This window comes from Phaethon aethereus (assembly GCF_964289735.1).
Source record: "Phaethon aethereus genome assembly, chromosome: 14".
Lineage (NCBI taxonomy): Eukaryota > Metazoa > Chordata > Aves > Phaethontiformes > Phaethontidae > Phaethon > Phaethon aethereus.
Window position 1 is genome coordinate 3,057,669 of NC_138590.1, and position 26,116 is coordinate 3,083,784.

At 50.8% G+C, this 26,116-nt stretch overlaps 2 protein-coding genes across 2 annotated transcripts in view; both read right to left on the minus strand.

Annotated features, from left to right (window-relative positions):
• Positions 1-1,576: 1,576 nt before the first annotated feature.
• Positions 1,577-3,483, minus strand: TLX3 (T cell leukemia homeobox 3; the record flags this gene model as incomplete). The annotated part of the gene is made up of 3 exons (XM_082006031.1): positions 2,998-3,483; positions 2,330-2,573; positions 1,577-1,787 (listed from the first exon to the last, which is right to left on the minus strand). Exons 1-3 carry the CDS (start codon positions 3,413-3,415, stop codon positions 1,577-1,579), a joined length of 873 nt encoding a protein of 290 aa, XP_081862157.1. The 5' UTR covers positions 3,416-3,483.
• A 10,357-nt stretch (positions 3,484-13,840) lies between these two features.
• Positions 13,841-26,116, minus strand: part of RANBP17 (RAN binding protein 17) — a gene marked incomplete at both ends in the record, with an annotated part of 158,590 nt that continues 146,314 nt past the window's right edge. The window contains 3 exons of the mRNA XM_082006378.1: positions 13,841-13,937; positions 16,995-17,122; positions 21,052-21,150. Coding sequence (XP_081862504.1) covers positions 13,841-13,937; positions 16,995-17,122; positions 21,052-21,150 — 324 coding nt within the window. The remainder of the gene's footprint in view (positions 13,938-16,994; positions 17,123-21,051; positions 21,151-26,116) is intronic.

Genomic DNA, 26,116 nt, shown 5'->3' on the forward strand with positions numbered 1-26,116 from the left:
GCGAAGGACTAGCTAGGAAAGGTTTCCTTAGTCCTGCACCCTGCGTGACCGACTGCTCCTAAAATGCCGGTCGCCGCAGCCGAGCAGGGGACCGGCGAGCCCGCGACCGGGGCCGCCTCTGAACGCCGGCAGCCCGGGGCCGGGCTGCGCTCGCCCGCCGTGGGAGAGGCAGCGCCCGCCGCCCCGCGGGACGCGGCCCTCGAGTTCTCTGTGGCTGGGGGAAACCCGCCGGCATCGTCGCTGGCTTCCGAAAATGTCATTTCTGCAGCTGGAGAACCGGTCACCTGGACCCGCAGAACCACGGGAGTTTGTTCTTAAAAACAACCAGCACCCCCCCGCAGACAGGTTGTTAAACGAGCCCCACGGCCACGGCCACCCGCCGTCCTGCTGCCAGCGCGGGAAAACGAAAGCGGCTGAAAGCGGCTGGGTGCCTGCCGGGAGGGGGCCGGTACCGCGGGCCCGGGGCGGGCAAACCACCGGGGAGCAGCAGGGCCTTGCACCGGCCCACCGGGCCGCTCGCCCGCTCCCACGCGGCGTTTCCGACGTTGTCCCGAACCGGGGGCTGGTCTGGCCGCTTCCCGCCCCCCCCGCCCCTCGGCACCGGCGGAGCGACCAGGAGTCCCGCTCCGAGCCCGCCCGCCGCCCCCGGTCCCCGCTCCCCTCGCCACCCCCGGGCCGGCTCCTCACCTCCATCTCCGCTGAGGGACGCGGCGGCCTCCCGGCTGCTGCTGCCGCCCGGCCCCGGCCCTTCCCCGGCACGGCGGCAGGCAGGGAGCGGAGAGGCGTTTTTAAAGAAAACGTTTATTTACACGTCTCGGCAAGTACAAAGTATTATACATGGTCTGTGTCAACCCCAAATCTTCTTTATTATGAAACATAAGGCGCTTTCTCTAGAGTCGGTGGCGAAAGGAGAGGGTGCGGGTGCTGTTTCGGTGCGCTAAAAGCTCATCGGCCAGAAAGGTGAGGACAAAACCGAGTGGGTATCGCCTGAAAGGAGCCCTTATTACTACGGTGAATAAATTACAGCTGACATTAACTTCACCTGGGACAGATGGAAGCTACCGCTTTTCAGCTTAATAGGGTTTCCTAAGCTAATGAGTCATCACCGGCTCCACTTAGTCCCCTCCGCTAAGTGATAGGTAGGTATTTTTTTCGTTAGACTATCCTCAGAACGTGAAAAAAAAATAGCCTTTTGTTCCAAAGCCAACACAAAATACCTATGTTCAGATTTCGATATAAATAATCGAGGTTTTATATAATTCCATATTAATAGTGCCCAAAATCTCGATGCATAAATAAATTAAATTATTAACACTTCTTACAAAAAGTGACATATTTCCCTTCCTAGTGGAACATCGACACGAATGTACAGGCGGGGCCCCGCGCCGCGAGCGCCCGGCGGCTCCGCTCCGCGCCGGCCTCGGGGAAGCGCCGCGGCGGCCCCGGCCCCGGCCCCGCGGGCCGCGCTCGCCGCCTCCGCGCCCGCCCCGTCTGCGGGGAGCCGCGGCCCCGGGGGCGGGGGGAGCCGCCGGCCGAGCTCGGCGGGCGAGTCCGCTGCGTGCCCGGACTACCGGGCTCAAACGAGGGAGGTGACCGGGGGGATCTTGGCGCTCTCCTCCTCCCAGGGCTGCAGGTTCTGCAGCGCGAACAGCGACGAGTTGTGCAGGCATAGCGGGTCGGGCTGGATCGACTCGTTCAGCGACTTCTGGAAGGCGTCGTGCTGCAGCTGCAGCATCAGCCGGCTCGCCTGCTGCCGCTCGGCCTCCCGCTCCTCCGCCGTCTGCCGCCTGCGGGGGACAGGCTCAGCCCCGCGCCCCGGACGCCCCGGGACGCCCCACTGGGGCTCCCGCTTCGGCGGCGCGGCCGCATCCCGGGCGGGCGGCGGGGCAGCGCGCCGCTCCCTCCGGGGCCGCGCACGGCCCGTAACGGCGGGATGCCGGGCGGCGGGAAGCGCCTAGACAACCCCCCGTTTCCCAGCGATCCCCCGTTTCCGAACATTCCCCCGCTTTCCCACTATTCCCCCGGTTTTCCGAATAGTTCCCCGTTTTTCGAATAATCGCTCGTTTTTACGAATAATCCCTCGTTTTTATGAGTAACGCCTCGTTTTTGGGAACGGGGAACTATAGGAAAGAGAAAGATAAAAATAAAGAACAACGGTAATAGGAACGATAACGAAAAATGAGATCGCAATAATAAAAAATTCCTCCTCCTGCTCCTGCCCCCCGCCCCAGCCGCCCCGCTACCGGGCGCCGGCGAGGGCCGCTCTCCCGGCCGGGGCTCCGCCGGGGGCGGCGGCGGGAGGGGGCGGCCCCGGGGGCGCGGGACTCACCGCCACTTGGTGCGCCGGTTCTGGAACCAGGTCTTCACCTGGGCGTCCGTCATCTTGAGGGACTTGGCGAGGGCAGCGCGCTCGGCCGAGGCCAGGTACTTCTGCCGGTGGAAGCGCTTCTCCAGCTCGCAGATCTGCACCCGCGAGAAGGACGTCCGCGGCTTCTTGCGCTTCGGCGGAGTCCGGTTCTGGTAGGGATGCCCGATCCGCCGTGTCACCGTGAAGGGCGTCAGCGCCGCCGCCGCTGCCCGGGTGGGAAGCAACAGGGGTCAGCCCCGCGCCCGAACGGTGCCGGTGTCGTCCCCCCCGCCCTCACCACCCCCGGGGCCGCGGCTCTGCCTGCCGCCCTCCCACCCCCTACCCCGAAGGGGCCGGTGTCTCCCCGAGGTCCCGGGTCCACGTTTCGCCGACGGGCTGCGGGGGCGAGCGGGCCCCGGCCGCCCCCCCGGGGCGGCCCCGCGATCCAGGGCCGGCAGGAGAGCGATTTTTCGGATGGCTGCGAGTGCGAGGGAGGGCAACAGCCGGCGGGCAGCCTGTGCTTTTATTCTCGGTATCGCCAACGCTATTATTTCGTTTCGATGCGTGAATTTGCCTTTCCGTTCGTTGCCGGCGGAGGGCTGGGGGGTGTCGCGGGGGCGCGGCTGCCCCGCTCCGCCCCGGCGCCTTACCTGTGAACCTGTCCTTGACGAAGCGCCGGCTGCTCTCCATCCAGGGGAAGTTGAGGCTGCCCAGGCTGGGCACGGCGGGCATGGCCGGGATGGCGCTGGAGATGGGCGGCGGCACGGCCCCGGGGATGGGCCTGTGCGCCGGCACCCGGATCACGCCGGCCGGGGCCAGGCTGAGGTTCACACTGTAAGATCCAGAGTCCTCGAAGGGCGCGGCGATGGCCGGGAAGGGGGCCGGCAGGGCCGGGTAGGGCGCGCCGCCGCGGCCGCCGGGGCCGCCCAGGAAGGTCGCGCCGTCGGGGCCCCGGGGGGGCGGCGGCGGGGCAGCGCTCTCCTGCTCGGGGCTGTTGAGGATCTGGTCGATGCCGAAGCTGATGGGCTCGTGCTGGTGCGGGCCCTGCGCGCCGGCCGGCGGATCCATCCTCCGCCACCGCCTCCACCGCCGCCGCCGCGCGTCCCTCCGCGCCCGCTATAAAGGCGCCGCCGCTCCTCCGCGCTCCGCGGGCCCGGCCGGCCCCGCCGCGCGCCGCGCCGAAACTTTGCCGAGCGCGCGCCGCCCCGGCAGCCGCCCCGTCATCTCCTCGGGGCCGCCGCGCGCCCCGCGCCGCGTGCGCCCCCGCCGCCGCCATTGGCCGCCGCCGCCCAGCCTCTGCGCTCCCATTGGCTCCCGCCGCCCGGCACCGGCCTCGCGTCCGGGCGCGGGGCCCCGCCGCCGCCGCCGCCGCCGCGGTGACATCACTGGGGCGCACGAACAATGGGGCCGCGCGGCGGCGGGCGGGGGCGGGGCGCGCGGGGACCTCGGGGGCGCCGTCCCGCTCCCCCTCATCCCCTCCGCGTCCCCGGCGCGGCCGCCCGCCGCCTCCCGCCGGAGCCGCCGCCCCCGACGGCCGCCCCGCTCGGCCCCGGCACCCCACGGCCGCCCGGCGGGCGGCAAGCCGCGCTCCAACGGCGAGGCCCGCCCCGACGGCGGCGCGGAGCGGTGACCCGGGGCGGTGTCCCGGCGCCGGGCCAGGGGTGCGCGGGGGCCCGCGGGGCCCGGGCTCCGTTTGGTCTTAGCTGTCGGCAGCGGGAGCCCGGCGCGGCCGCGCGGGCGAGTTTGCAGACGCTCCCTGACGTCCCAGTTGGACCAGAGGCGTCAAAAATTAAATAAGGCTCCGCCGCATTTACTTAGTTCCCCCCGTACAGAGGGAAATGAAAACGGGGAATAGAATTTCCCTGCTAATGGAGTGTAATGGCATTTGAGCGGCACCCGGCAGCGCGGTCCCGGGGTGCCGGGGCGGCGGCGGCGGCCGCGGCCCTGATGAGTTGTTCCACCTTCGGATTCAATTACCGCAACGCGCCGTTCCGGCGGCGGAGCGCCGCGGTGGCAGCGCGGCCGCTCGCGCCCCGACGGCCGCTGCGGAGCGGCTGGCCCCGGCGGCGGCGCGCCCCGGCCCGCGGTCGTTAACACGGCTGTTAAACACACACCGCCCCCCCCGCCCGCTGCCGCCCCGACGGGTGCGAGCGGCAGCCGCCATCAGCCGCCGCTCCCCCGGAGCGGAGCGAATGGGATTGAGACGGTCCCGGCAAGATGGTGCGGGGCCGCCCAGAGGCCGCGGGGAGGGCCGCGGGCGCCCGGCCCTCGGGGTTCCCGCTCCGGCCGGCCCGGCGGGGCGGGCGGGAAGACAGGGAGAAAAGGAGAAGAGGGGGGGGAAAAAAAGGCGGAAAAAAAAACAAAACCAAAAAAGGGCAACCGGGGGAGGATAAATAAATAAATAAAGTGACACCCGGGCCTGAATCGGGGCAGGCTTTGTTAGAGAAAATTGCAGCTTGATCTGCATAATGGGAACTCGGGCTGCCCAAGGCTATCTTTTTATTGCGTGTGTGTCTGCTGTTATCAATTTTGTGAACGATTTCACAGGGAGCCTGGCAGACTTGAGCTGGAATAATATGCAAAGATGAGCTTTGAATAATGAATGATGTGCTTTTAAACCAATTCCAAAGTGTCTGTGATAGTACAATATGAAAAGGGGTGGTAAGTAATAGTATATTTAAAAGGCGCTAGTATGTTTTTATTACTATATTTAAAAAGATATCTATATTATTTTTGTGAAATGGATAATATATCACAGAGTCTTTGATAATCAGCTAAACAATACATTTTTCTTTGGGAAAACCCTCCTGGTTTTACACAGTTAAATATAGAGTATCAGCGTACAGCTTTGTAACGCTCCGCTACCTTATTAAATATTAACTCTATTTTAATATTAGCTTTTAAATTTAATATGTTGACGTTCTGCAGTTTTACTTTAATTATGTTTTATAATTAATAACGCGGGACGTATGGACCCTTAAATGCGACTCTCCCGCAGCCGCCCCGTCTCCCTCGCCCCTCCGCGGGCTGAGGGCGTGCAGCCCCGCGCAGCCCCGCGGCACCGCCCCGGTCCCAAACACCGCCTCCGCTTCGCCAAGCGCCGCGTTTCGTGGCTCCGCTCCCGCCCCGGGACCCCCCTCCGTCTGTCCGCCGCGGAGCGAGCGGAGCCGCGGAGCCGCGGCCCCGACGGCGCGGCCCTGGCCGGGACCCCGGGGCCCCCCGCACGGCACTGCGCTGCGACCCGCGGCAGAGCCCGGAGCCGGCGGGTGCCTGCCGGGGTGACCGTGGTGCGGGGATGACCGCGCCCACCCAAACCCGGGCTGCTCGGTGCCGTCGGGGAGCCAGACCCAGCCGCGGGCCGGCCCCGCCGGACAGGGGAGGCAGCGGGACCCCCGGGCAGGCACCCGCAGCGCATCTCCACCGCCCTGCGTCGAGGCAGCTACTGGTCACAGGCGTGCAGCTGGGTGCACCCATCCGGGCGCCAGCCAGGCCCCAGGCGCGGGCCAGCACGGCATAGTCTTTGCGTGGTGTGGCACGGCATGGCCTTGGCACGGCACGGCACGGCCTTGGCATGGCATGAGGCCAGCCTGCAAGTGCCCAGCTGCAGGCAGCGCACTGCAGGGTCCCCTCTAACCCAGGCACAGCAGGGCCCGAACGGGTGCAGCGCCAGCAGGACGGTGTCCAGCTGGGGGGGAGTGCACAGCCAACACCCCACGGGTAGGCAGCCCCACAGCGGGAGCTGGGTGGGCAGGGGGGCCGGGAGGGCAGAACTCCGGGGGGGCGTGCGGGGTGGCTGCTGCGGAGCGAGAGGTGAAACGCTGTCATTCCCTGTAAAGCTCAGACTGTGCAAGGGCTAACTGAGATGCAATGCCGAGCGTGTGGTGCCGGCAGGAAGAAGCACGGCGCGGCCACGCTGCCATGCTGCGGCACGGTTCCTTTGGCCCTGGCGGGGAGCGTGGCTGGGCTGGCGTGGCGGCGTGGGTCCGGAGCGCCCTGCACCCAGCCACCTGCAAAGGCAATGAGGGACAAAGGTAAGAGGGGGAAAAAAGTAAGTAACACTACATAAGAGGAGTGATTGCCTCCCTGGCACCACTGGGCAGAAGGGACCCTTACTCAGTTTGTAACTGGGAGTCACTGGGGGCAGAGGTGCAGCATCTGCCTCACCCATCCCTGAAACCCAGAGCTGCTCCCAAGCCCAGCTGCCATGGCAGGGACATGGAGGGGGACGTGCCACAGCCCGCCACAGTCCCTGGGTTTGGTTATGGCATGCACACGCGCTCCTCAGTCCCGGGAACATCTTTGGGCTCAAAACATGGAGGGCCTCGCAGGGAGGGCGTCCTCACACGACCCGTGTCCTCGCAGGACCCCCCAAGTGCCCAGCAGCGGCTAATGCCACCGAGCAGCTTCTAAAGTGCTTCCTGTAGGATGAGATAATAAAAACACGTGATGAAGTACGCACTGACCCAGCCCCAAGTGCTTCTGCCTTTCAAGAGCGAGGCAGCTCCAGCACCCACTTCCACTGTGGCACTAGACATTTCTGTATCCACATTTGGAGCGGGTTTGCCAGTGGTGACCCCAGCCGTGCTGCTGGCACGTGCTCCCGTGTGCCACGGGCACCAATACGTGCCACATCCACATCCGGGCCCTTGGGCTGTGCCACAAAGGAGAAGAAATGGGGCTGCAGCTCCAGCAGCCACCGGCATTCCTGGAAAGCAGAGGAGTGATGGGGATGGTCTCTCTCCTGTGCATGTCCTGGCACCATGGAAAATGAAATCCCCATCTGGAGGTGGTCAGCAGTGCCAGGACGTTATTCAGTGCCTGGGAGTGGTGAGGACAGGGAGGTGGCACGGGCTGTGGGTAGTGGCATGCAGAGGGACTTCAGCTCTTTTCCACAAAGGGGCCCTGGAGGTTCCCCAGGGACGAGCACACTACAGGGGACCAGGGGCAAGTGGTCCCCGTTAGGACCAGACCATCACGCGAGACCGGAGAGAGAAGGAGCGCTCCCCACAGCAGCCTCGAGCATCCCCCCTGCCCCGTCATCCTCCCATCACCTTGGGGCCAGCAACGGGTGGCACAACAGGGACCCAGAGCAGCCCACAGATTTAAATCTGGCTGCACCCCAAGAGGGTCCCGTGCCACCCATGCCAGCCTCGGCAGAGCACAGACCCCCCTCCCCGGGGACGGGCTCAGCCCCACGGGTTGCAGGGGGTGCACAGCCCCGACCAGCACATGCAGCATCCCCCCACGCAGCTCAGCCGCTCTGCTGTAAAGTAGCCTCAGTTAAACGTTTACTGTCAAAATTTAGCATGGGCCAAATGATCCATTACACCTTTTTTTTTTTTTTTTAATGTTTGCCATTAATTATTTTTAAAATAAGGCATTTTGTTTCTAAGGTGAGAGGGACAGGTCTCTGGGCATGAGACCAAGCGAAACCACTGTGGGGCTCCTCCAGCCTTTTCAAACCAGTCAGGCAGCGTTTTATAATAACGGGCCGTTAATTTATGGTGCACGACTGCGCAGCTCCTACCGAGCTGCCTGGCGCAGCCGCCCGAGAGCAGGGGGCTGCAGCGTGATTGATGCTCTCGCAGGAAACCCAGGGGCAGGGAGGCCTGTTCGGACGCACAAGGCGTTGCCGGTTGGGCTTGCGAGGAGGCTGGTGGGCTGCTAATAAGCCTCCTGTGCCCGCCGCGGCTGCTCCCACGAGGGCTGCGACGCCACGCCCGGCTGGAGCGGAGGAACGGCCCCGGAGCTGGGGAGCCCTTCACCCCACACGCTTTAAGCCGCCGTCCAGCCTGCAGACGCCACGTATACGGCGTGGCTGTAGGGCTATGGGTGCGAGTGCTGTGGGCGCACCCGACTGGTCGTGGCCGTGCCCACGAAGAGCCTCCACCATACCTGGGGCTGCGGTACCCGGCAGCGCCCACACACCTCATCTCGGGAGACGGCAGCGGCAGCAGCAAATTCGCCGGTGACAGTGCTGTGGAAACCCAGGCTCAGGGTCTCCAGCAAGCCCAGGCAATTAAGGGGCAGGATCACACCCAAAACCACTGAGCACGTGCTGCTTAACTGCTGCGCTGGGGCGTTAGTCCAGCCGAGTGCTGGCCCTCGTACCGTCTCGAGGAGCTCCACAGAGCATTAGCCGCCTTTCTGCATTTCCAGCTCCGCTCACATTGCCCCTTCCCCGGCCGTGCATGCATGTCCTGGGCTGCCCACCCTGGCATGCTGTCCTGCACCTCTGGGGCTCCAATTCCTCCAAAAGCTCCTTCCTTCGGGGCCTGGGCCCCGGCGACAGTCATGGCGACCCTCACCCGAGGCACTGCCTGGCAGCTGGAAGCCACGCTTAGAGGAAGAGGGATTGACCAGCCTCTGACCTACAGCTCGCGTCTTCGCGCTGCCTCGCTGGCCATCGCACTGCCACAAATAGGTCCTCTTTCTTTAAAGGATGCTACAGGCCGTGTCAGCTCTCACGTATCGAAGTCCTCTGATGTCCTCAGACCCTCCTCTAACACGCAGAAATTCACAAGCTGGGACCCGGTCTCCATCCCCGGCAGCTGGGAAACCTCGCGAGCCCGAGCCTGCTATGAGCTGCCGCCGCTGCCGGCGCCCGGCGCAGGGCTGCAGGAGGCACCGGCAGCTGCGGGGACGTGCCATCCCCTAAAGGCAGCGCCCGTTGCTTCAGGTTTTGTCTCTTCCCACAGGGTGACAGGGAACGGCGATATCTCGCTGCGTGAGAAAGCAGCAGCAGATGCCGAGACGTTTTTGCTGTAGCTCCCGGCTCTGGCAGCGGATCGCAGAGTGGGCAAGGCCGCTCCTGTTCTCCATAGCCTTTTCTAGATGGATATTGCTGCATAAACCCAACATGTTTTTACGTGTTTAGCACATCGCTGATTACATACAATGGGTGTGGAAGTCAGCACGACAGAGGACACAAAGAAGTTGGTCCTCAGCGGCAGCCCTGGGAACAGCATCCCTGCGGGGCCGGCGCGGCGATGCCGGTGTTCAGGCTGGAGAGGGACGCGGATACTCTGCGTCCCGACACGGGAAGGGGAAGGAGGAGGGTATGGTCAAAAGCATCTTACGCTCAGCCAGCTGCCAGCTCAGCTCTCTGCCTGTACCCTGCCGCCAGCGCCCACCCGGGGGGACACACGGGGCAGGCAGGTGTTGGGGTGTGCACCCAGGAACGCCCCGTGGGTGCGGGCCACCGCCGCCAACAGCCCCCAGGCCAAAGCCCTGGCCTCGCTGCCGCGTCCCGGTGATGGAAAAGGGCCCCGTCACAACCCGGTTGGGACGTCGTGCCCATGGCTGTGCTTCTGCAGGCAGGCAGCTCGCTCCCTGGGGAGCCACGCTGCGGTCGGGCACTCAGCTCTCTGCGCTCAGCAGAGCGGATCCGAGGTTTTGTCAGCCCATACGGGTTAAATCAGGGGCTCTTTTTCCGAGCCAAGAGCCCTCACGCTGCGGAGTCTAAAGGTCATTCCCCTCTGCCCCTTCCTTTAAGCTCGGGAGGGCTGCACCCCTCCTGGCTCCAGCTGGGGAGAGCTTCAGCCCACCGCAGGCAGAAGGGGAGGGCTGGGGAGGAGCCGAGGTCCACCCTCAGCAGCCCCTTCCCCACCAGCCAAGGTATATTCCCTGCCCAAATCCACGGAGGAGCGAGGTCGAGGTGCCAGCGCCGTGAGTGGAGGCTGACCGGCTGAACACGGGCGCCGATAAACCTCCTCGTCCTCCGCATCCCCGTCCAGCGGGTGGAAACGGTTAAATGCCACTCACAGAGCAAATAGTTAAAGGTGGCTCGCAGCCTCTGACAGACGAACGTGCCTTAGTGGCTTCAGTTCACATTTCAAAGCACATTTTTATTGGGTTGGTAATCTTAACTGTTATATTAAAAAAGCTGAAACTTCGTTTTAGTTCAGAATCTATGCACCGGTCTGTGAACGGCCGAGACCGGATGAGACGGGGAGGGTCCGAGGGAAGCGCTGGGGAAGGGACCACCGCCAAAAGGGAGGAGAGCGCAGAGGATGACGGGCAGACGGGCTTCGATTTCTTTCTGCCACCTCCGATGAAATCAGGCTGCAGCCGGCGGGGCACATCCCGGTACCGTCTGGTCTCCCCGAGCAGCAGCGCCAGCCCCGGGTGGAAGGGGAAGGCTGGGAGGTGCAGCCGCTCTGGGCTGAGCCTGGGAAAGCAGCCGGTCTTTAACCCTGGCTTCCTTCTCCCTCCTATCCTTATTTTATATACCAACATGAAGCTGCTGCCAGATTTTTCTACTAAATATGACTTTTCTTGGGCAAATTACATTAGGATGGATGCTGCAGGTACCCATTAAGGTTTATTTATCGTGATACTGTTTGGATCTCACGCTTATAAATAACTTATGTTATGGCTTTTGTTTGTAGAAATGTAACTTACATAGTTTATTATGCTTTCTGTAAACCTCAAAAAGAACGTTGTCAAAGCAGCGCCTCTTAACAGCAGACCAAACTATGGTACATAAAATCTACACCAACATTATTTTTTAATACAGCAGTGAAGCGCGTTATCCCTCTACAGTTTTGAAAGGTTTGCTGTCATCATAAACTCATACTACAATAAAACATTAACAAGTCTAAGGAATTATTTTGTAAGGTGCGCGTTACTGGTGGCCGAGTTTCTCCAAAGCCTCCTTACGCAGGCAGGGCAGAGTATTAAAACTTCGTGTTTTCCCCAGAAAGCTGCCTGTGCCTGCTCCAGCAAGCAGAGCCCGACTTGTGCAAGGCTGCTCTAGGGATGGTTTGTTCTCCCTCGCAGAGGGGCAGACGCTTACCTGAGGTTCGGCGGCCGGCGATTTTCACTCTAACACTATAAAATGCATTTGGGGGAGAATCAGACTCTTTTAAGAGTCCCGAGTTGTTTGCATCATCAGACAGGCTCGCATCGGTTTCTTGAGATGAAATCACGCGGGGGCCGAGCGGCGTCTCCTTTCCGACGTTTCCCATTCCATTGTTTCCATTTTTTTTTTAAAGAGGGAAAAAAAAAATCCAACCCCTTTAAGGCAATTATGTCTTTAAAAGAGAAGTACGAGGCATTACGCGTGCTTTGTAAACACAAGGAAATTCTGGGCTGTACCCGCTTTGACAGCGCCCTTTATAAAAAGCTGACAGTAAAGACTCCCAACAAAGAATCTGGAGTCATAAAACACACTCTCTATTTGCTATGCCATCCATTTCCTAACCTAAAAGCAAGCGTGTTTATACAACCAGCTACTCTAAATGAAGTTCCTGTTGGCAATTGTTAACCCAGGTTGAAATGCTGTGCAAATATGTGTCTCGAGTTTGCCCGGTTTGTAAAAGATGCTCTTTAGAATCTCGCTCGTAAGCTACAAGGGATGTGTTAGAAGGGAGGTTTTAGGAACGTAAAATGAAAGCACGCCCCGAAGTCCGAGCGCCGAGCTAGCAGGGCACACGGGCTCTCCTTTTCGACACGCCAACCTCCAGCTGCCAGCAGAGCAGCCGATTTAACCGGCGAAGGGGCTGGTTTGTGAGCACATGCTGATGGCACGCAACCGCTTTAATTCCACCCCACGACCGAGAAAACGGGGTCACAGAACCCGTTCGCTTTCATCCGAGCCTTTAAGGCCAGTGCACGGGGCTGCAAGGCTACGGAAGGGTTTGTCCAGCAGCACTGGCAGGGAGGAGGCGGCACTGCGTGGCCCCGAGCCCTGCGCCCATCGGCGCGGTGACAGGGACAAACCTCTCCCCAAGCCCCCGCTCTCACGGAGACCTGCACACGCGTTCACGAGTTGGGTTCTGCAGCTTTTAAAACCTGACTTTGCAGCACAGATTCCAGTTTCCTTTAAGGATCGGAATGAAAAGTGAGTGACTGCACCAATTCATACACGCGCGACGTCTCGGTAACGATCGTACGCTTTCCACGAAGTTTTCAAACGCCGGCACGTAGCATCGGGCCGCACGCAAAAACACCCCAAATCTGCAGCCCTTTAGTAACCTCAATCGATTCTCTTCTCAGGTACTCAGCACTCTTAGAAATCAAAGCCTTTGGCTGCAGATTAAATACTTTCTCCAGCTGAGCTTAAAAGTGAGAGGAAAACTGCTCAACAAAACTACTTCCTTTCAGATTTAGTTCCTGCAATTTAAAAATGTGCAGAAAAATAACAGCTGCAAAGAAAAAAAAATGGAAAAAAGCTGTAAGAAATACAGGTATGAACTTTTCCTCCCTGTTGGCCACAATAAAAAATTTCCATTCTTACTTAGGCAGTTGTGAAGTATTCCTAAATACGCAAACGTAAGCAAGCATGAAAAACACATGAAATCAATTATGTAAATAAGAAAAAAAAAAGAAAACCCCAACCCAATTCAAAACCAACACCAGTAGTTTGTAATTGCACATAATAGCTTTTCTACATTATAAACTAATTGGCTTATTGCTTAAATAGTTCTAATATTTGTTAGATCTTGCTTCAATTAATTTGTGTATTTCCTCAGCCCACGCAGTACCTCCTGCCCACCACAGAACGGTATTAACTGCTCCCCACAAACCCAGAGTGGCGAGTGCGAGCTTTGGACCAGAGGAGGGATTTTGCTCAGGTACACACCGAACTCTTTACGATCTCCGAGAGGCAAAGACAAATCTGCTGAATTTGCTGTTTCAGATCCATCCGTCCATCTTCATTCTGCCAGACACTGTTTAAATACAGGTCATGAGTCTCTGTAACTATCTGCTTTCTTTTTTGTAGTGGTAGATAGATTTTTTTTTTTCCTTTTTATACAGTGTTTTAACAACTTTATTTTCTTCTGTGTTTGTTTGTTTTTTCAATTTCTAAACACCTAGAAAATGTGTATTTGTGAAATTAAAATATCATCAGTACTTCATTAAGGCTTCCTCCATCATCTCTTATTTTATTACGTGCAACATTCTCAATTTTCTTTGCTGTACTTATAGCCTAAAATGTTCATTTCTAGTCTTCTACTTTGTGGCCCACATTGTCATTAACTGCCAGTGCTGAAAAGAAATATATAACATTTTGTAGAAAAATAGTAATTTTATTATTTCAAACAGACTTCATAAAAAATTTTTACTGGCTTTCATCTCCTTTTCAAACAAATATGACCTCAGTCAGAGTGAGCTTGGAGAGTTTTTCATTGATGAGATATTATTTACTAGTAAGTGTAGAACTGAGAATCATTAACTGATACAAATTTAGAAGGAATGCATATTTATTTTCTTCTTTGGTTAAGTACTGCTTCTATATTATTTCAGAAAGATAAAATGACAGGATAATAAATTTTGATAAGAAAGGCTGAAAATGTTCTTCAAACTAAGGCCGATTTCCATTGTTTTCACTATTATAAATCCTTACGTTTAGGCCAGAGATATAAAAAGGCAGAAGATATCTTAAAAAAATAGTTTTCACAAGGGTCAAAAATCTATCTAACAATATAACAGGGTCTCAAAACTTTCCGAGTTGGTTTATTAGTCAGCGCTCTGTTGCCAAAGTCATCGTCAACTCATCATATCTAAACTGCCAGGATCCGAGGCCCCTTCACTGCGCAGAGCTTCAGCCATGTCTCTTCGAAAGACCGACATATTCTGAGTGAACCTGGGAAAACAGACAACCCAGATGTTTGGTTAAAGGAGACCAGATATTCACTGAGAGATGTATTTCAAGAATTGGTAAAAAGAGTAACTATAATGTAAATCAAATTGAAAGAAAACCAGAGGAAAACTCACAAACAAAATCACTAGGTGCCCTCAAAGACCAGTCCTACAAAATAACAATATATAATAACAATATATTATAGTAACAGCAAACATATAAACACACATGGGCAGCATTATGAACTCAGCCTACCAACAGTGTGAAACATTTTAAAAGTCAGCTGGGACATGAATGCAACGAGAAACCCTTCCATCTCACGTGACTCAGAACACGTCCTTTCTCCCAAACCTCCAGCAAAGGGCTCTTTGGGACACGTCCAGATGGTCATCAAGGCCGGGCTCTCTCAGACCTACCTTCCTCCCTCATGAGTGGTGTCAGAGTTCAACCTGTCTCTCAGCAAAACGTGGTACCATCACCCATCTGGCACCGAATGAATTCACAGAAATACTCCCCAACAGTTCTCTACAGGCAGGTGTAGGACAGGAAACCCATCCGGCGTCATCACACCTCAGACTGAACGACAACTCTGACTCAGCTTGCATGACAGCCCAAATCTCACCTACTCCCTTGGTCTATCCTTACCTGAAACGAAGAGTTTAATTGCCACTTATTACACCTCATGTATGTATTAAAAAAAAAAAACAAAAAACACCACCAAAAACCACACCAAAAATTATTTAAAATGTCAGACATATATCGCACCCTGCATTTAGGGTTTTTCAAATGTTCTTTTGTTTGTTGCCTCAATGCTCTTGGCTTTGATTGTGTCAGACTTTGCTGGCTCACTATAGCAAAGCTAATAAAGTTTCCCGAAGAACGGCTCCTTAGGGCTCCTTCCTGCAAAGGACTGGTGGACAGGTGCTTGCAGAACTGATGGGATCTCAGCAAAGGTCTCTTTGTAGGACCAGGGGTAATAATCCTCCCTGCCTGCCTCCACTGCTCTCTACTTTATGGGTATGGCTAGCAGCAGTGTGGTAAGCTGGGGCTTGCTGTGTGTGGAAATACAGGATGCAATTATGACTTCATTCTTTATTCTATTCATAATTTTTTATATTTGTGCTTATTTCCTTACTAATGGAAATTGATTCCTGCTCAATCTTAAACAATCACAGTTAAAAGAAGCCGCCTGTTCCCCAGAATAAATCTGAGAAGGATTACAAATCAGGAGCTGAAAACAGAAAAAGCCATCGTATTAACTCATGCTGCTTGTTGGGGAAGCGATGGCTTAGAAGTCTTCCCAAGTTAGACAGGCGGATGCTACTGAGACAGACGAGCTGCTCGTTCGACCGAATTCTCTCTATCCCCCTCACGGCTGCACCCATCCCTCCCCGCCTGCACTTCCACAAAAGCTCTCCGAGAGCTTCTGCCCCGCTGCCTATCTGAGAGGACTCCACGGCGCTTCGAGATGAGACACCCCTTTAAATCCACAGGTACTTGAATCTAACGCTTGCCAGATCTAGGATTTTCTGGCAGCCCAAGTGACAGAAGCCTCCATCCATGCCCTGACCGGGAAGAGCAGAGAGAGCAGAGCTGGATTCCCCACGCTGCCCAGCTACCGTGCCTCGCTGCCAGCCCGGAGGCGAGAGGCGACTTGGCCTCCTGCCCGTCCAGCTCCCCGAGCCTAGGCTAGTTCTCAGAATGAGGCAGCTCAGAGAAACTTCACATCAAAGTACGCTTTTCTCAGAACGTAGTGTTATCTTAAGGACTTCTTGCCTTTAATAAATATAAACAGATACGGAACTAAGAAACTACCTAGTTATAAGAACGAGTTTTACTCAGTTTTTCTTTTTTTTTTTTCTTTTTTTTTCAATCCTGAATCTGACCTGTTGAGTCAGATGACTCCCCTGAGCATTTACGACTCTAAGGTCAGGCTGCATCCTACAGCCCGCCACTGCCAGCTCAGTTTTTCTTTGTTTTAACAGGAATTCTCCTCCTTCCCGGTGGCGCTCTGCCTTTTCCCCAGCTTTTCTGCTGATGCATAATACAAGTTACACCAATTTATTAGTGCCACCAATGTGATCTCTGTGCTTCTCTGGGTTTGCTTCCAAACTCCCCTGTCTCTGGCTATCATCCACAGTCAGGCCATAAGGAACTTACACCTTTAGTACCAGAATTTAATAGAAAAATGAAACAAAATTGTGGAGACCATAAATAATGCAGAACTATTTAGGAATTAAACCAATTCAACATAATTTTCATGCCAACAAACAGGGAAGAAGTCAGAAAAATAAAATCACCAAATGGGTTTACCAAGCCCCTTTCCAGTTTGTTTCACGCTTTCCAGGAAGTGCCACAGTCTGGACTTAGATTGTATCCCTATACTTTCAAGGTTTGCTTTGGTTGAATAATGCACACAGAAGAGAAAATGCAGCTAGCTAGTTACAAAATGTTAGTGTGAACATTAAATGCAAACAAACTCGCCAATTCTTTTGTGAAGGCTTCTATTCTATTTTTTAAACAAGGGCAAAATTGGGTGAATTTTTGGTAAGTGTTAAAAAAAAAAATAATAATCCTTGCCTCATTTATCTGCAACGTCTAAATGGCCCCACCGGATCCCTTCTCATCCTGGCATTTCACAAGCACTTGCTTAACCCCAACATCAGCAAGAAAAGGCTCTGTCAGAGCAACAGCACCGCTGGAGGCTGAAGCACGTGTTTTATCACAGGGGTTTAAGGTTGGAAAAAGGAATCTCTGAGGCTCACCTGCTGAAATAGGGCAGTTTTTCCCAAGTGAAGCAGCAGCAGCTGCAGCCTGGCAAACCTTGACTTTGGGATTCAGTTAGGAAATATACTTCTGACCAAGAAAATACACAACTATCAAATGTTCAGGTTCTAACTGTTAGGCCTAGGGATGAATTCTTTGATAGGATATTATCTTCCTTTCAAAAAGAACTGCAGTTTAAGGCTACCTGGAATACTTCCTATGTTATTTTTTTTCCCGGTTAACATTTCCATTTGTCTTTTATTCTTTCAGCTTACTTATGTGTTATGAACTTACCTGTCTCTGTTCTTTACCAAAAGGTTTTGCTCGACTCCTTCCATAAGATTCCTGAAGCACTGGTCAAGGACTTCACGTTTGTTGTCAGGCTGGCTGGTTACTAAGGTTGCCCTTAGTTCACTGAAGTACTACGATAGCAAAGCAGAGAATATTAAAAATGAGGTTTGGAAATTTAAACCCAGAGTTTGTCATCTACCTCCGGAGCACTCTTCAGCAAGTGCTTCTTATGATGCCCTTGGGGAGAGGGGTTTGGCAAACAGCATGCAGAGGTCTATCTGAATCGGGTTTCAGATGCTTCAGGTGCTGCCTTCCTGAAGTGCACCAGCTTCTGCCGTATATCACGACTGAAGTTTAGCGCTGACAGGTCGTCACCTGCCCCTGCCACCTACCCCTTTACCAGTGGGTGTTGGCCACCTTACCAGTTCCAATACAGAAAGTCACCTAAGAGAGGTGACAGAAGCGTCCCTGACTACTTTTCAAGTCTTTTCAGAATGGTGCAAATTTGTGCACTTTGCTGTGGGCTCTTATCGCTTCACTGCTGTGATAAGACAGACTCACCGTTGCTTCTTTAGAAGCTAAGTAATCTATGTGATTTCTTATGTACTATGTCCATGGTATTCTGGCAGATTTATGGACTAGTTAGAATAGCACTTTTTATCACCTTAATAAAATATATGTGTAGTCTAGAAATACTGAACAGGAGGGAACCTACAGTGTTATCCACTACCCCACTATTACAGCCAAGCAAGCCACATAATCCTGTTTAGTCTTTACTCTATTGGCTGTGCCAGTCAAACTCTTACAGCCTTGGGCATAAGCACATCCATGGTATAAGCACTTGTATATACAATTATTCAGAGGAGAATGAACCATTCTGATGAACCTGTGCTCAAATAGCTGGCAGAGTTTCTGAGCAGTCTGATATTGCAGTCAAGAATAATATTGCTGGTATTCCCCAAATTTCAGGTGTATAGCAAGAGAACTTGCTACAGGTAGGATGAAAATCAGTTTTTAGCAAGCAACATTTAGCAGACTTTTGAAGTTAATCTGACTTGTAGGGTGTGGTACAGAATGTTAGAAAGCACAAAAGTCTATGATTTGTTTGCTACATTTTTTTTAAAACCTTCAATAGGTGTAAAGCCGTTTAAACCTTAAACATCTCAAACTGAACACCCAACTTTTCCGTCAAAACTACAGCTCTCCTGTACACATGAAAAAGTATGGGATAACAAAAGAAAACGTAGTAAAACCATAGCACTCTAACACTAAGCCCTGACAACTCAACAGGATTAAGGAGGTGTTTGCTTTAATGTCTGCTTGGCAAATCATTTGCCCTCAATCCAGTTCCTCTCAAACCAGAAACATCCTGTATTATGCATCTTTGCTGACCACTGCAGCACTACTGGAAGTGAAGGCATCAGCTGATCAAATAGCTGGATCCCAAACTACTTAGGAACTCAAAACCGAAAATCACCTGGGAGCTGGTGTGAAAGACGAAGTATCTGCCTGAAACAAACAGATTCCCAGAAGCTATGTCTCAAGGTGACAAATGTAGAGTTCAATGTAGAGAAGGCCACAACCCCGAGACCTTGTCCAGCCTCCACAAGTTGTTTTTAGAAAAGAGCCATTCCAAGAACTTCTTCAGTCAACCCCATAACGGAAAGGATTAACAGCAAGGAATAACACCTGCCTACCATTAATGAGGGCAGCATCCCCCCGAAGACTCTGTCCTGGCATCACTGTTTCAACACGAAGGAGCTGTTCTGAGCCCTGGGGTCTCCAGGGCCTGTGCGCTCCAATGCCTGTGTTCTTTGGTTGAAGGACAGCAGCAAGGAGGAGACGCTTTTGCTACGTTATTGGGATACAGAGGGCTTTTTTTCTGCCAACCTCTTGCCACCAGGATTTAAATTAAACTTGCCGCTGCACTTCAGTATGGGAACAGTGTCAGGAGCCACCTGCAATCATCCCATCTCATACTAAGCTGACGCTGTCTCAAAAGATTTAGCGTTGTTTCAGGGTGGACTCTCAGTATGATACCCATTTTGGCATAATTGCCTCTACTGGCGCAAGCATGTATAAATCCCAGTTTTTCTGAGTCCCCAAGTAAACCTGATGCCTTCCCTTTGACAGGAATTATGGGCAAAGAAGATCTCATTAAAACAAAAGAAGAAGCGAACAAGCAGTAAAACAATCGCAAATGTGTGCTTGCTATCTCAGGAACTGTGGAGACAGAGACCCTGCCTGAAATAAAGGAACCCACTTCCAATAAATAAACCAGCAGTGCGCTGAAATGAGCCAAGAAAAGATGACTTTTACAGCCATATATAAGTACGTGGCCTACTTTTTCCAAATACAAAATAAATAACCCTGATGCAAAAGGGGCAATACAAATATTGTAAATTCTATTTCCTGTTCTTCACCCTTGCAAAAGAAATGTAAGGCTTGTTCGTAAGTAAAGGTGCTTGTACACATCCATGTCTGCTAAGCAAAACACAAAATCATTAGAAGTAGTCTAATTTCAGTAAAAAGAATATTCTGCCAGTCATAAATTTATTCCTTATGATTTACAGCTCCATGGTTTTATCTTCAAGTGAAATATTTAATTTCTTCTTATACTGAAGCATCAAAACCACATAATTAATATGTAGTCAGGCTAATACTTAAATGCTATAAATCAGAAGCATTATATAAACAAAAATGTCGTCTTGAACAAGATTGGGAATGCACAAAACTACTTATTTCCCACTTTTATAATGATGCAGTGACTCAGAGCAGATAGAAAATGATTAGTTTTCCTTCCAAAGTAGGAAATATTGCTTCCATCTGTAAAGTATAATATTGTGATGTCATAAAGTTTTCCTAAACACTGAATTTGCCCTCATTCCCTCTCAATCATTTTAAAAGAACTGCTCTCTCTTATAGAGCTTGGATTTAAATCACAATAACACACCAAGAAGATGAATGACAGTGCTATTGGATATGGCTAAAATTGGATCCTTCAGCACAGGTGAATGATGAGACAGCGCTTCTCTTCTTGATATATTTTCTTCTTCTATTAGTTTCCTTCCATAGCTGGGATTTCAGTTTGAATTTTAATGTATGCGGTTGCTGCTAATCTTAGTGTCTTCGTTTTTTCCAGCACCCTCTTATTGTATAGACAATTCATTCTCCAAAGCAGTAATACACTGAGGCTTGTGACTGCCCAAGAGATAAAGCAATTCAGAATAAAGTTAGAGCTAGCTCTGAAGTATGGCAAATACAACAGGTCAATATCTTCAGAAACAATGCCTTGCTATACAAAAAATGCACACATTTAGATCAACTCGCATTCATTTACTCGGATGGTTTCCATTTCAGACAATATTGTCTCTATTAAGTCACCAGGGAAACATGATGGGTATATCCAAATTCATAGTTTCAGATTTTATTGAAAGGGCAAATTGCAGAGTATTTCCTGGTTTACAGAATCTGCCACAGATGCACACAATCCAAATTGCAATCAATGTGAGTACTTAAGTGTAAGCGCTTGGATAATACCCCCCAAAGCTAGTTGTTCCTGTGAAACCTTTCAGAAAAAGAAATTAGTTAACTATTTTTCTAGGAAGCAATTTTTCTGATGTGATTTCCACAGTGTTCTTGTTTCATGTTTCTATCTAAAAGCCAGATGAGCTTGCAAACTTCTACCCCTACTTAGTTCTGGAAAAGTGAAGACATAGAGTGTATTTTAAAAAGGTTAATTATATACTTGCATGATCTAAGACTGGGTGTAAAAGCTGGGATAAAGGTTTGAGGGGATTTTTCATCAAAATGAAGCCACTCAGCCTCTGTGAACTAATCTGTAAAGGCTGTAAAAAATCTTTACTATGTGTAAAATACCTACAGAGTACACGAGCTGAACCCTACCCTCCACTCCTAATGTGAGCATAATGGAGCAAGGTCCCACGGAAAGAGATGGGGGATTTGAAGGGCAACAGGCAGCTTTGTTCTATGTGAAGTAATTATTTCAATTATTTGTGCATGTGAAGAGTCAATCTGATGTAATTTCTTAAATACTCACTTTCTCATTGAGAAGTATAAGTCCAAGCAGTGGTCTTGACACAGACCATTGGTTTCTGCAGTCTTCGAAAATGATGGTGTTCATTAGGATTGACATCATCTGAAAGAAAAATTCAGACACTTTACGTGAGTATGGATACTGTTGTTATACTGTGTGATGTGGTGAGAAGGAAAAAATAATGAAACCTTTAATAACCCTGCTGAAATCACTGAGATGTCATATATGAGCATGGTATTACAAAAGTCATGCTTCCAAAAAAATAACCAAAACTACCAGGTGAAGAAAGTGAAAAGAAAACAAATGTCAAAGCTCGTCTCTAAAGAAAAGGTTGAAGTTAAAACAAATATGAATTGAGATTTAAAGCTGTGTTAATTTAAGGTACAAGCTTTGGCTTTACTACAGACATTTGCCCTGTTGTCACACTACTTCTAGGAGAGCAATACATGTGCAACCAGCAATCTGTATTAGTTTCAGATTAATCTCTAGCTGCTCTTCAAGATTCTGGTTTTCTCACATCCACCTTGCTTCGTGTCTGACACTGCAAGACATTTGAAGGGAACGCTCCCTATTTTGATGAAGGCGATCCTGATTGCAGCAAGAAGTTTATAAATCTATACCATTTCCACCGCAGTTACAAATCCAGACTCTGATTTTAGCCATTTTACTTCCGTGACTTACTTTACAGAGCTCTACAGCAGGGATAAAGCCACTTCATCAACTTTATAAAGCACGGAGATCTATCAACTCATACAATTAAGTTCTACTGGCACCCAAAGCGAAGGTACGTAATTCATTTTCCTCGTTGGCTGGCATGTAACCAGAGCTGATGCCACATGGAGTATTTTTCCCTCTGAGGCCTCTTCTGGTCTTGCCGTGTTCTATACCTCTGGCGTGTGTAGCTAGGAAGGGCAGGACTTATTTAGGGATTGGCACCGCTTTTGTAAAAAGAAATTATAAAAGAATCCATTTAAAGATAAAATGCTCTAAGATATCCTTGAGATATGTTAGTCCAAAATGCCAAAGGCCACAACATATACGAACCTAAAAACATTAGTCAGACATTAAACAGAGTGAAAATTTGTAAAATGTCACCAGTAAATAGTTTGACTCACATTTATAAAATATCTGCACCCTAAAACCAAACAGAGAGGAAGTAGAAAATCATTAAATCCTTTCTTCTAGGCCAATGAGTAGCTATGAACAAGGCCTCCAGAGAGCTGCCACACTGCAAACTAGCCTGTAATAACTGACCAAGGCAAAGTCAAACAGCATGTTTCACTAAATGAAAAAGATGAATCCTAGCACTACAAATCACCTGAACAGAGATATCCACAAATCATTTGAGCTTTCAGGTTAGGAACATACGCTCTAGCATGGGAAAGGCCAATTCTTCACTTGACTTCACAGTTTATATATATATCAGGCAAACTATTTTCCGTTACTCGTAGGATAAAACCAGTTGTATACTGCTTTGGAACCAAGGCAATTCAAAACCTCTGCACGAGCACTAATAGGGGCTTCTTTTCCAAACATGAAGACAATTACAACTTCTTTACAATTCATTCATCACCAGGTTTTCATCTCCATAGCTTGTAACAAAGCCAGCTGTTAGGACAGAAGCATTTTTAAAAGAAATTAAACTCACTCAAGCTGTGATTTAGAGCACCACGACTGACATACCCATATTTCTTCGAAAGAGTGCTATGCATGTAGAGAGACTTTCAATGCGATGCTTAATCTAAAAAGGGCATGCTCAGAGACAAGTTCACAACTGACCCAGAGGGAAAGTCCTACCTCTTCAAACTCCATCTTTATCAAACAACTCATGAGCATGTCTTTAAGGTCTCTAGCCCAGAATTGCTACTAAATTCCAAATGAACTGCAAAGCAAGTATTTTAGGAAAGTTTTTGGCCTAAATATGGAAGATGACCAAAACATCCAAAATTCACCTGGGAAACACTTATTTGTCTCTGTACATAAGTAGTACAGACAGTACTGAAATAAGCAAGTGATCTGACGAATGTTATAATTCATAAAAACAAAGCCAATATAAAGCAAACTACATAACAGCAGCTATTAATTCTGTGTTTTGATATTGGCTTACCAGGATGGGAAACAGCAAAAGCCTCCCTCCCACTTCTGAGTTCTTCCCCTGACAAGATCTTACTGTCCAAACATTTTTAATTCCACTTCTGACTCTAAGGATTAAGGAAGATAATCCTTTTAGAAATCATTAGCCGTGCAGGGAAGAACACTGCATTCAAGAGTTTGCTAGGTCTCATACCTGGACACGTGTAAGTCTGTGTTTTTCATGGGTCAACCCATTCCTATCAGTTAAACCAGACAGTTACAACACTGCCAAGCGCTGATGCTTTCACACAAAGTTGCCTCTGTTTAAAGGAACTGCTGGGACTAGCAATACCACTGCACTAATAGGAACTTGGTTGTACTCTGCCCGTGCGCTCTCTGGAACAGTGATTAACGCCTCTCATGAAATTATGTAAGTTTATTACTTGCAGAGGTGGACAATTTGGAATCCTGTCATGCTGTCTTTGCAGATGTCTTAGCCATCCCACTTCTTGCAAAGATTTAAAAAAAAAAAATCAAGGTATGTGGCTTGGCATTAAGAGTTGCACGCATAAAATCAGGGCAAGCCTACCTATCGTATCAAGACCTCTGTTGGAAGTTGTCAGGAGTGCATTACGGCATAGGCAGAAGACAGTCAGCAATTACTGAGCCTAATTCCACCAATGTGAAGGGCACCAAAATCCATGGTAATAGCCTTAAACTTCCTTTTCCCGTTTTCCGCGTTTCTCTCACAACTATTGCTGCTGATCAGTCTTACTCCGTAGCTTTGGTTTCCTGTGCTACTTCTGCATACTACTGCAAACTGTTTGCATTCCAGATCCTTCCTTGTTTTACAGTGCTGCTTACACACTCCAAGAGCGATTGCACCCGCAAACAAGCGCTAGGAGACCATCCCTGCTGGAATGAGCTTCTGTCTAAGGGAGGCAGCCCACACAGATTCATCTGGTCTAGACCAGCCTCACGCTACTTTATAATGAAGCTCTGCCTCAGCAAACTGCAGGTTTGCTGGTGATGTAGCAGACTTTAACTCTTTCTTGGGCAGAGGTATCAGGCTTTCATTTAGTTTCACTAACTCTCCCCCTCCCACCTCTCCACTGTTTTCATGTAATGGAGAACAGCTTCTTCCTACACTGACAAGGGACAAGGTGCCTCCTTCGGACCGCACATGATCTGTGATTTGACTCGTGTAATCAGGAGAAACAGGTCGACCCATGCAGGAAAGAATTTTGAGATACCTGACACACAGCTCCATATATATTCCCATTTTTGTTGCTCTCCTGAGTTGTTCAGGTCATGAAGGAACTGAAACTCTTTAAGCTTCTGAAGGAGGCTCTGAAATAACATGCCGCCTTCTTCATATTTCATTTGCTGACATGTTTACATATAGTTGTATTTATGATGACACAGAAATGATAACCGCAATTTTCTGAAGATGAGATCTTGCCCAATAACATCTACAAATGAGGAGGTGAATGCAGTTAGGTGGCCAGCACCGCTGCCCCAGGGCAACCGCGCTCGCTCCCCGGCCATCAGCTGGGCCCAGGTACATGAGCAAGCGTTCAGCAGCCAACAGCAGCAGCACTGTCCACATTTTTATTTCACTTCTTTTGAGAACTGCAGAGCATTTCCCAGATGTTAGCTTCAAAGTGTGCCACTGAGATACATCACATTTTACAGAGGGGCTGATTGAGGAACAAAGTCTGTATGCAAAGCCGCAGCGATACAAACTGAGCCCGGGGCACCCCCTTAACCTCCTCGGCTTCTTCCAGCCATCACCCAACCGTGGCCATCCTGTTGGTAGAGACCTGCAGTCCCTCTTATCGGGCAGCAGAAGCAGCTAGTGGGGTTCAGGTGGACTTGCATGTATTCAGCATGCAGGTGTCGGAGGGAAGCCCATGGTATGGTACACCCTCCTTGCCCCACCTCGGCCAAAAGTCTCATCATCTAACTGGAGATCACAAAGAACTCAATGGCAAAACAAAACATAAAGCACAGAAGCAGAATTGATCAAACATATGGATTTTTTTTGTTTTCTAGGTGGAAAATATGCTATTGATAGAAACTGGAACATTTTGCTTCAGGAAAATGACTTCTAGATCCTGCCACAGCCCCACTGCAGCGCAGAGGCACTCCAGCAGCCAGGGCAGCCGCCCGAGGTGTGAGGCAGACTCAGGTCCTCACGCTGACTCCAGCAGAAAACAGGGTCTCAAGGTGGACAAAGAGACGTTAAAAAGGAAGGGGGTGGGGGAACAAATAATCTATTTTCTACTTAGTTCAAAACAGCAACCTCTCCTCTGGTCTCTTATGTTAAGCATAGGGCATCACTTTATCTGGTTCAATAATGTTTCTCCTGACACATTTGTTCTTTACAAAAGGAACTATTGACAGAACAGGCAAGAATAAAGAGCGGTTCTTCCAATAAATTAATTCTTCAGAGCTTCTCTTCCTTCACAGCCTCTTTCTTTCTTGGGTGGAGGAAAAAAATGTTGGTCAGGATAACCCTCATTATGAAAACTTTTTCTAAAGGGAGTTGGAAAAGAAGCTGCCTTTCCTTTAAAAAATGCTTTTTTTGCTGCTACATGTTATCAATAGAGAACACTTGCATCATTGCAGGTCCCGTAACTCATTTCTTTCTCCTATATGTTGAGATGAGTGTTTTATTCTCCTGCAACTAATGACATTTTAACATAAAGAACATTAAATATAATGCTGTCTCACCAGAGACAGCAGTATGTATTCCTTTACAAAGGATTTAGAATGGTCAAGGACATGCACAGCTTTTAACCAAACACTTTGCTGGTAAAAACACTCCTTTTTTCCATTCACATCTGAAAAAGATTCAGATTTTTTGATTGTTTAGCATATGAAATTTGGTAGGTTTTTATAGCTCTAGCTTCAGATAGTCCACTCTTAATTTAGGAGCTGTTATTACTAATTTAAATGTCCTTTGGTGTTCTCAGTTCTTTAATGATCAGTT